General features: G+C 37.6%; 1 protein-coding gene across 1 annotated transcript; it reads right to left on the bottom strand.

Moving 5' to 3' along the window:
• Positions 1 to 1,716: 1,716 nt before the first annotated feature.
• LOC107542185 (putative ankyrin repeat domain-containing protein 26-like protein) lies at positions 1,717 to 11,209 on the bottom strand. The gene is made up of 5 exons (XM_087825632.1): positions 11,102 to 11,209; positions 6,733 to 6,847; positions 6,401 to 6,574; positions 5,575 to 5,674; positions 1,717 to 2,398 (listed from the first exon to the last, which is right to left on the bottom strand). The coding sequence occupies exons 1-4, from the start codon at positions 11,203 to 11,205 to the stop codon at positions 5,606 to 5,608; spliced, it is 462 nt and encodes a 153-aa protein (XP_087681758.1). The 5' UTR covers positions 11,206 to 11,209; the 3' UTR covers positions 1,717 to 2,398; positions 5,575 to 5,605.

The raw sequence follows: 11,209 nt of genomic DNA, 5'->3' as shown, positions 1-11,209 counted from the left end.
ATGTGTCAGTATCGTAGTAACTTTGCATGGAGATAGATAGTGACTAGACTTATTACGGTGATCACATCCTAAAGTATGTAAATGTCAAACCACCATGCTGTACACCTGAAAGTTATATAATGTGTGCCAACTATACTTTTAACAAGAAATGTCAAAGGAAAGGAGAAGCACATAAAGAAAAGCAGTTCTTCCAGCCTTTACACACTGTCATGGGAGAATATGATGCCTCGGAGCGCTCACTAAGTAGCTGGCCAGGAAAAGACACATTAACACTGACGACCACGCAGCTGAAAAGGGACAACTGGGATCCTGATGACATCATGGAATCACCAAAACAATCCTGCTGCCAAACGTGTAATCTCCATAGATGTTCCTCCTGCTTAACATCACCCTTCTGCCCCTTTACCTGGCAAACTTCTTCGCGTTCTGCATGCTTTCTTTACATCCCACTTACAATTTTTATTTTTTAATTATAAATCTTCTTTTGAATTTATTTGAGAGAGAGAAAGGAAGGGAGAAACAGAAAGAAACAGTGATTTGTTGTCCTACTTATTTATGCATTCATTGGTTGATTCTGGTATTTGCCCTGACCAGGATCAAACCCACAACTTTGGCATTTGGGGACAACGCTTTAACCAACTGACCTACCTGGCCAAGGTCTCACACACATTTTTAAAACTTAATTCTCACCATGGATTTAAAGTGTCTGGCACATACTACACAGCAATACAACAGAATAAACAACAATTATAACCTCCTAGTGTGCTCTGGCACCTAGTAAGCACTGAATAAAGTATAGTAAAAAACAGTAAAAATGACAATAACGATAACAAGCTCTTGGAGGACAAGGACTGGGTTTTTAAAATGTTTGAATTCTAGCCCAGCTGGTGTGGCCTAGTGGTTTAGCATCTACCTAGGAACCAGGAGGTCACAGTTTGATTCCTGGTCAGGGTACATGCCCAGGTTGCTGGCTCTATCCCCAGGTCATGCAGGAGGCAGGGGATCAATAACTCTCATCACTGATATTTCTCTCTCTCTCCCTCTCCTTTCCTCTCCCTGAACTCAATAAAAACATATTTAAAAATTAATTAAATGTTTGAATTCTGCAACATCAGAATAATACTTAGTACCTAAAAGGCACCTGAGAATTAAATAGCAAACCATTAAGCTGACAAATGAATAACTGAATATTGAAATTCTCTTTGAAAATTCTGTTTAAAAAAAAACCACAGAAATAAACCAGGCACAGCTCTCTGATATTATGAGCACCTTCAAGGTCAAACTCTATTTCATCTTTGTGTTTCTTATAATTTGCAAAACTAACCTTCACAAGTTCTTTGATAAAGGTCTACTAAGTCAAAGGCGTCCTCATACAGTTCAGGTTGCACAATGAAGTCAGTGCCATAGCTGGGTAGCACACTGGCATTTTTGTTATTGTGAAACTTTTTTCTACTTTTATCATAATTTGTTCAGTCCCAAGTTGAGCTATTTGAATATTTATTATGATTATCTTTTGACCAAGATTATGCTTATGCTTATGCTTATGATTATGCTTTGGCAACAGAGCATCTGGTTCTAAGGAAATTACAGTGTCATGACAATTATCCAACAAGCAGAAGGATCGTCTTGTTCTAATGAAGTCAACGTGCCTCATTCTGTTTTGACTTCTGAGGAATGAAGTTGATCATAGTGAAACCATGTTGGTATAATATGTAAAATAACCTCTGCTTCTCAACTGGCATTGCCTCTCTGACTTCTGTACTATTGGTAGATATTTTTAAAAAGCAGTCTCATGGAGACTGTTGCACACTAGCTAAGTGTCATAGTTCTTATCATTAGCCATTGGTTTCTGGTTCCAGGAAAGTATTGTTCAGTTCCTAGTTTTAGTGACTTTTTAGTGAGGCAAATCACTATGTAATAACAAGTATTCATTTACTTAGTGTAATCCATTTGCTGTAAAAACTGCACAAAAGATCCATTTTTTTAACAAATCCAATTTGTTATAATGCAATTATAGAGGAAACATACTACATCCCAGCCTAAAATCTTTTTTCTTTTTTACACAAAGATATCATATGGGATTTTAGGGGTCATGACTAAATAAAAGAACTGTTTTTCAAACAATATTGCCCCAGATTTTAAATCACCTACAATTAACTTTGAAAATAATATTGAATACTATTCTATTAAGAAAGAAATTAAGGAAAACTATACATGTAACTTACACATTGTGTTTTTTTTAACTGCTCTTTCTTTATCAAAACTTCCTTACTCTTACATTATCTATGGTGGTACCACCTAGAGTAATTCACTAACAGAAGTCTTACCAAGATCGCTCCTTTCAGAAGATTTTACAGATCGCCGTTCTTCTCCATATTCAGAACTTAGTTGTTGATTGCTGTGTATAAAAAATAGTGATAAATAATATTACTGCATTAATACTAATAGGAAAATATTTTCCAAATATAGTAAATTATTAGAATATTTCGGTAATATCAGAGCTAATATCAAAACTTTAATTATACCACACACTTCAAATTTGTAAGTTCTACAAACTTTTTATTAAGCACATCACTTAAAAGAAAGTACCATGAAACAGTCATGATTTGAGGGCAATATATTTCAGTGAATTAATTAGTGTTAGCTTGACATAATGGCAAGTGTCTTCAACTCAGACATCATAGTTCTATAACCATCAGCTATTTGTTCTCAAACAAGTCACTTTTCATTGGCTCAAAGTCCTCCTCTACAAAACACAAATCATACTGCCTTATTTTAGAAGGCTGTTAGGACTATTAAATGAAATAATACAGCAAAAAGAGATGTTCATAGAGACATCTTTCCTTTGTAAGGCAAAGGAAAAAATCTGTTCATGAACTTTATTTGTTGAAACTATTTTGGAATCCCAAATAAACACCAATGTGGGTTTTTCATAGTTTCTAACATTCAAATATTGCAGTTTTTAGAAAATGTTATTAATTTTGGTTATTAACTAGTATATAACTTGCAACTAAATTTATTTACAAATATATTACCTCATGAAGTCAGATAACAAACTAAAAGAAGTCAGGATCTGGTCTTGACTCCCACTCTCCCTTCTCTACCTACTCAAACTGTGATAAAGCAGATCTTTATGAGAATGATGTGTAATCTCCCTGTCCACCCCCATTTAGCTTGGGAGTTAGAATCCTACTTGTAACTCATGGATATTGATGAGGCATGGATGGGCCTTAGCAAGTCTCATGCCCAATAACCTACTTTTGACTCAGAGCTTTCTGTTGACTGACTTCCATGTGAGTTATAATTTAAAATATTTTGAAGCCTGAAATAAATTCAAGTCACTTGGGAAAGTGTCATTATTAGGGCAAAGATATCACTTGAGGGGACAACTGTAATTATGGAATCTCAGGCAAGTTGGTGCCTACTATTCTGGGAAAGGTGATATGGGACCTTCTACTACACAAACAAAGATGCCCTACAGGATATAAAGTGACCTTGGGGTACAGATCTGGTAACAAAGGAGAAAGGAAAGTTTGGTCTTTTCCTGCAGCATTATTTGAACCTCTCTGACAGCTTAGAATGGTTCCAGCTAACACCTGCTACCAGGAAAAAACAAACAAGAAGCTCAAAGGGTAATGGGGTAACTCGTCAGTGAAGGTCTGGGCTAAGATGTGAGCTCCACATTGGTTTTTCAGTGTCAGAGGAAGGCTATGGGTAACTAGAGCTAGGAGGCCAAGCTGCCAGAACATGGTGCTGGTAACTAGAACAGTGGATGAGCATATAAGCATATGTATGTAAACTAAAAAGTGCTATAACTTTCAAGTCTAAGGGTGAATCAACATGAACTCTCAGGAATCTGGATCAGCAAGGGCAACCTGGGAGCAAAGATCAATTTTGACTTAGGACCTGTTTCAATAGCAACTCTGCAGCAATAGAACCAATGGAAACAACAGAGAGATCAAAATGTCCTTTTCACATCTCCATCTGACTTGTGAAAGAAGACTGTCTCCCTTGGACTTAGGGAATCCTTTAGGTTCCTACAAAATTCAAGGGGGAGAGTATAGGAGATAGCCCCCAACAAATACACATTTTTCTGCTAATGTGAACACTTCAAGAACCCAAGTAATTAGTTAGAAAAATCAGAGATGAGACTTTATTTGTAACCCCATGCATAGAAGTTCCACTTGGAATGAAATGGACGTTAGGATCCCTATTGATAAAGATCTTAAACGTCCTGAAATAAAGAATCTGGCCCATTGCTATTTCTAACTAGTCTAGCCTTTTGCTTGATTTCTGGCTGATGACATAGACTAACTCACTGCCATTCCCAAACTGCTTTAAATCTCACCTGTTACATGAAAAGTTAACAGTGAAATTACTTTAAACCTGTTTCCTGTTAACTAGCATTTTAAAGTAAACATTTACAAGATAAAACCACTAGATAATCTTACACACAATCACCCTTGAAGGATGTATTACTATCCTCCTTGTCATATCCAGAAACATATTTGGAAATGCTAAGAAACGTTCCCAAGGTCACACACCTGGCAAGCAGGAAAGCTGGGCATTAAGCCCCGTTTTGTGTGAATTGAAGGCACTTGTCTCTTATCACTCACATATGACTTGCCTTTATTAAAGGAAGTGTTAATTCAATTAAAGTTATCTTTCTCCTTCTACCCATACCAATAAAAACTAAAAACATCAAAATATACTAGAAATGAAAGAGAATAATAACTATGAGCCCAGGCTATCTGGTAGCAGTTTTCACAGTCACGTAGGGAAAACCTAATTATATCAGTGTTCGTCAAACAAAGTAATTTAAAGCAAAGGATCATCCAACAGACCAAATCAACTTGTATTCATATTTAACATGCACCTTTTAAGGAAAACTACATACAAAATAAAGGTTAAAAAAACTGTAAAAGAGATTAAGTCTACTATTGTATCATCAAGTAAACTAACAGTGAAGAGTCCATAAAATATAAAATTAATAAAACTAATATGAAACCCCTCTAGCTAATATAAAATAACATGATGAAAATTAAAATCAATCAAAATTATAAATAAATATGAATTCTCCAGTATACTGCTCTTCTAGTTGCCCAGTCAGAATAATTGCTTTTCTACCTAACTGATGATATGTTCATGTTTTTTACTATATGTTAATCTTCTTCTTGTTAATTTAATCTCTCAGACTTGAATGATTGTTACCACTCTAGATCAATACTAAGATTAAAAAAAAAAAAAAAGAAGCACACTCTCCCTCCTGGGAGCACTCCTGAGCCTCTCCCTTGCCCCTCTTCACCCTCTTAGGCTTCCATCTCCTAAACTCTAAGAGACCTCATCAGACTTGCAACCAGGGGAGCAGTGGGCAGTGGAAGCTCATCCTGGGCTAGCCCTCTGAACCCGTCTCCAAGGCCCCTTTTCTCTGAGTTTACTCTGAACCAAAGCAGCTCCACCTAGGATCTCTCCTGTTGCTGCTTCTATCCTAAGCCCTTCCTTATTTCACTGTCCCCAGCTTTAATAAATGTGCTCTCCAAATACAAACTAAAAAGGAAGAACAAACTATTGTACCTTTCTATCTGGTCAACTTTTGCACCTCTAGTTACCAACAGCTCCACACCATCTTCTGTTTATTTTCATATTTAGCAAGTGCAAGTGGTGTGAGGCCATCCTGTAAAACAGCAAAAACAATTTATGATTTATAAAATTACATATATCCAAACTGAATATTAAAACTTATAAAAGATCCTCTGAACTTAAACATGTAATATAGAAAGTAAAGAAAAAGGAGCTGCTTTCCTCTCACCCCTGTGCAGTCACTGACTGTTAGAATGCCCTCCACTCCCTTTTCAAGAGGTTAACTTCAACATCATTCTCCAGATCCCACTTCAGATGTTTACAGTCCTGATTCCAAGACTCTTTGTTCCTATCACAGTACCTATGGTGGCATGCTGTCCTTCCTTTACTGCCTGGGGACTGTGGCTTCCTCCTCCCACTTCCACTCACCCAGCTCCCCCTGCTGGGTACTAGGTCTCCCCCTCCCACTCGTGCCCAGCAGCACCCATTTCCTAAGCCTCTGCCAGCATAGCAGCCAGTCCCCACCATCACTTCACTCCCCCAGGCCTTCAGTCCTCTGGGCTCTGAGCCTCCCACCCACTCCCAGGCTCTAACAGGAAGTTGTCCTCCTGGGGTAGAAGGGTAGCTGGGAGACAGAGCTTTGCCCCTTCCGTGGGCACTACATTTCTCCAGCCCTCCCTGACTGGGCTTTGGAGTTGTTGCCATGGTGACGGCCTGATAATACTGTGTTCAGTGCATGTGTGTGAGAAAGAAAATGCTTGCAACTAAAGTAAAAATGTGTATTTCAAATACTTTGTAAATAAAGTTATTTGATCTATACCTTATTTCTTGCTTCAGTATCTGCATCGTGGAAAAGCAGCTTTTCCACCATAGCTTTACTGGGACCAAGGACAGCATAGTGGAGGGCGGTGTAGCCATGGTTGTCCATTATATTTGGATTAGCACCATGGTCTAGCAGAAAAGCTGCACATTCTTCTTGCTGGCATTGTATGGCCTGTCAATATTATGCCTAGAAATAGATTATAAATTCTAGGAATTCAACGTAAACATTCCACAAGTTTCACCAATGACTTATAGTTAAATGAGAGAAATTTTTATTCTAAGTGATTACATCAAATCCATCGCATGTTAACATAGTTGGCTAGTACCTACCTGAATCAGAGCCGTCCTGTTTTCAACGTCACCGAGGTCCAACAGGCATTGTCTGTCTGTTAGGAGAGTCACCACTTTGGGATGGCCATTGACACAGGCCACATGTAGAGCAGTCCTATGAAAGTGAGAGGACTCTTTAGGAACTTAGAATGCACTATCTCAATATACACAGTTATTCATGTAATTGTAAACATTTGTCCCTACACTTTCAATACAAACCTTTTTTTTTCTGGGACAGTACAATATTTACTAGTTCTTGTTATGCACATTAATGAAGCAGCAGCCTATCTGAACAGAGGATGACCTGGGAATTCAGCTCAGCTTGAGTCTGATCCTGTTTTAACTGTCACTTGTTAGCTATCACTTGACCTTTCTGTGCCTCAATTTCCTCATCAACAAAATGGGGATAAAAACAGTAGTTATCTCACAGGACACCAGTTTGCTTTAATGAGAATCTATGCAAACCATTTGCAACAGTTCCTAGCACCAAAAAACTGCTCAATAATTGTTAGATAATATTAGTATCACTATTACTATTACTACGACTTTACAAAGACAACATTTCAATTAAGTAAAGTGGTATCATTATACCTACTTTGCAGGCGTGTTTTAAGGATCAGAAAGAATACTGAGTATTTCAATGATTCTAAGATGCTTATTCTCTCACTTTTTCACATCTCCAACATTGGAATCCAATTTTTAATTCAGAATGTCTTACAACTATAGTTGGCAGAATTGTTTAAAAAAACTCTTATTGATACATAAAATACTGGCATCATACCGTCAGGGCGCCTTTCACTGAGTGAACAATGGTCAATACAACAGACCTGTTGCACTTCTGTTCAAATGGTTGGCATTTAAATAAGTTTTAGTTCTTAAAAGCCTTATGGGGGAAAGAGAACCAAAAGAACAAAACAAGAATTTTTTTAAGTAATTCTTACTTTGATTTTCAAGAAAATTTAAGCCAAAGGAAACTCAGGATTTAAATGAAAAGAATGGCTCATTTTGTTCAATATTTAGATTTATAGATTGTATGGAAAGCAAATCTTCCCAATGATCAATATTAGTGTTTAACACTATTATCATTTTCAAAAGGGCAGGTAAAGGTCATCTTTTACAATTTACTACCTTCAGAAATACTTTTGCTTGAAAGGAAGGAGAATAAGCTTCAACGGTGATTAGGTCCTAATACTTCAATTTTGAATTTCTCATTTTGCTCATATTGGGCAACATGAAGATTTTAAGGATGAAAGGGGCCTGAGAGATTGAAAACGTCCTGAGTAGAGTATGTCCGTTGCATAATAGGCATTCAGGTTATATTTCATGTACAAATGGATTGAAAAAATGGATAAACATAGTGGGAGAGTTCAAAGAAAAGTTTAAAGAAAACTTTTATAAAGTAAAATGATACTTCTGCAATAGTAATAATCACTGATATTTGCTTTTTTTAAAGAAATAAGCCAGTTAGAGAAAAACAAGTATCACATGATATCACTTATATGTGGAATCTAATGAACAAAAATGAACTGATGAACAAAATAGGTCGAGAGGTATGGATGCATGAAATAGAATAACAGATCTCGGGGGTGAGGGGGTGGGACAGGAAGAGATTAACCAAAGACATATATGCATATGTGCATAACCCATGCACACAGACAATAGTATGGAGAAGGCCTTGGGTGGGGAGGGGGTTGGGTGGGTCAAAAAGAAAGAAAATGGAAGACATCTGTAATACTGTCAACAACAACAACAAAAATTTTAACTTTTCTTAAAATTTATTTTTTTCTTTTTAATTGGTTTTAGAGAGAGAGGAAGGGACAGGGAGGAGAGAGAAACATCCATTGGTTACCTCTTATAGGCACCCTGACCAGGGATTGAACCTGAAACCTGGATATGTGCCCTGACTGGGAATACCACCAGCGACCTTTCAGTGTATGGGAGGGGTACGTGGACAAAGCTCCAACCAACTGAGCCACACTGGTCAGGGCATAATTTTTTATCTTTTATTTTCAGAAAGACACAACTAAAATAATTAATCTATAATCATTTACATAGTATATGTACTAAAGCTATATAAAGTAAAAAATATGTATGTACGATTATATACATACACTCTACAGGCACAGATAAAAAATAGCCCAAGTGCCCATCAGTAGATGAGTGGATAAAAAAGCTTGTGGGACATTTACACCATGGAATACTATGCAGCTATAAAAATAAAGGATCTCTTACCCTTACCCTTTGTGACAGCATGGAGGGACCTGGAGAGTATTATGCTAAGCGAAATGGGGCAGAAAAAGACAAACAGCGTATGATATCACTCATACATGGGATCTAATGAACAAAACAAACTGACAAAATAGGACCAGAGGCATGGATACATGGAACAGATAGATGGATCTTGGGGTGAGGAGGAGGGAACTGGGAGAGATTAGCCAAAGAATTTATATGCATATATGGATAGCCCATGGCCACAGACAACAATGTGGTGAAGGCTGAAGGGGGCTGAGTGGAGGGGCACTAAATGGGGAGAAATGGGGGACATATAGTGTCAACAATTTAAAAAAAAGATGTCTTTTACTTGTGAAGAGGCTAAAAGTTGTCAAAAGGTACCAATCCTCAAAAAATTTTCAGGGAGAAACAAAATAGAAAGTGAGAAATAATTTTATCTGTGCAAGATTCATATTATTGCTCTTCCCTAGGATGATTTCATTCATAATATCTACTAGAATTTCTGTACATGTTCATTGTAGAAACCAGATTTAAAAAAATATATTCATTTCTAATGCTCAGAAATAAATTTTATTACACTTTGCACATATTTTCAGCTAACATAAAATGATAGTCTGCTTGTGTGTATGTATAATCAAATTGATATTTTCTTAATACACTGCTATTTTAAGCAGTGCTGAAAAAAACAAATTGTATGTAATTTATCTAATTATTACATAAAGATATGTTCGTATAAATAGAATTGGTGGTATAGGATATATTTTTTTTCAGTGTGGTACTCAGCACCAAATTGCCTATTTCAAAAGTCAGAAGCAACTTAAAGCAGCAGTATAAGGACGGTCCCTGGTCATCTTCACAAACTTTGTGGATGGAAAACATTATTTTACTCCTCTTTTAACATAAATTCCTTTTTTTATCAGGGGCACTAAATACTTTTTCTTTTGTCCATTGGTCACTTGTACATAAGCAAAAAGTTCTTTGTCCACTTTCAAATTCGTTTTTTCTTGTTGATTTCAAAGACTTCTCTGAAAAATGAACATACACTTTTTCGCTGATACACAGACGTTGTAAATATTTTGCAAGTACATTTTCTTCTATTTTGCTAATATTTTCTGATAGACAGAGGGTTTGCATTTTTTATATTGCTCAAGCAACCTCCAGAAATCTTGCTTTTGAAGTCTTTGCCACCAACAACAAAAATGTATAAATGGGCATTTGTGTTTTCTTCTGGTACTTTTCTCATTTTGTGTATTTAAAAAATTCAATCTTGAATTTACTTGGAAGAGATAAAAACCTATTCGTTTTCTCCAAATACTTAACATGTATTTATCCACCCTTTGTACTTGACCTTTTCCTACAAACATGAAATGTCACCAGTAGCAAGATCTAAAGTCTTACATATATTTGGGTGTTTGGGCATTTTCCCTTCTGTCCCAATCATTTATCTGTCTTTTCAGCTACTAGTAAGCAAACAGTTTGTGGAAATTTATAGCACATGCTGATATCTAGAAGGGTAAACCTTTGTCTGCTACACAAATTTTTTCTCAATTTCATGACAATAATGAAAGATAACCAACGTAACTCAAACATTTTCAAACCATACTTATTTGGTTTGTAAAATTGATAAACACAGGAAGAGCACACATTTTGAGAAACTGAGTCTTCCTGTTGAAGGGCAGCGCCATCCTCCCACCTGAAAGTCCTTCTGAGGTCCCTCAGTAAGGAGCGTAGGTGTGCCCCGAGATAAACGGTTATTGGGTTTTATCTAAAGAACTTCTAGCCCAGAAGTTGCTCTATCATGGGAATAAAGTGTGAACATCAATATAAAATGCTGTATACACTTAATTTCGTTTCCATTATTGATATGTAGTTAAATCGCTTAAAAACTGTCAGTCAAGTGTGTGTAGGAGGAATTGTGAGCGGGTCCTTGTGTTTGTGTCTGTGCTGCTCACGAAGTGGCCCGAGCGCTGGGCCCGCAGGTCCCCGGGAGGCGCTGCGGCTCCGCGGGAGGCGGGACAGCGGGGCCCCGGGGCAGGCGGCCTGCGCTCCCCCCGCTGAGCTGGGCAGAAGCGGCTCCTCCCGGGCCCACCCCGCCTCCTCCCGGGGACCCCGGCCCCAGCCTCTCATTCCCTGTTACCTGCTCATCCCGTCTCTGTCATCCAAGCCACTTGTCCTGAAAAACAGAGCTTGCTTCACTCTCCACACGCTGCCGGCCCTGGCAGCTCTGTGGATCGCTCCCATGTCT

The sequence above is a fragment of the Miniopterus natalensis genome, chromosome 1, assembly GCF_054644295.1.
Source record: "Miniopterus natalensis isolate mMinNat1 chromosome 1, mMinNat1.hap1, whole genome shotgun sequence".
In the NCBI taxonomy this organism is placed as follows: domain Eukaryota; kingdom Metazoa; phylum Chordata; class Mammalia; order Chiroptera; family Miniopteridae; genus Miniopterus; species Miniopterus natalensis.
Note: the sequence above shows the minus strand (reverse complement) of the source record. Positions and strands in the feature narration are given on the sequence as shown.

What these genes read in the sequence shown, in the direction of transcription:
- LOC107542185 (XM_087825632.1), bottom strand. Translation starts at nt 11,205, where the DNA reads ATGGGAGCGATCCACAGAGCTGCCAGGGCCGGCAGCGTGTGGAGAGTG. An exon ending in GACAGAGACGGGATGAGCAG is followed by an intron (nt 6,848 to 11,101) that starts GTAACAGGGAAT and finishes TCACTTTCATAG; the next exon opens with GACTGCTCTACATGTGGCCT. An exon ending in ATACTGAAGCAAGAAATAAG is followed by an intron (nt 5,675 to 6,400) that starts GTATAGATCAAA and finishes GCTGTTTTACAG; the next exon opens with GATGGCCTCACACCACTTGC.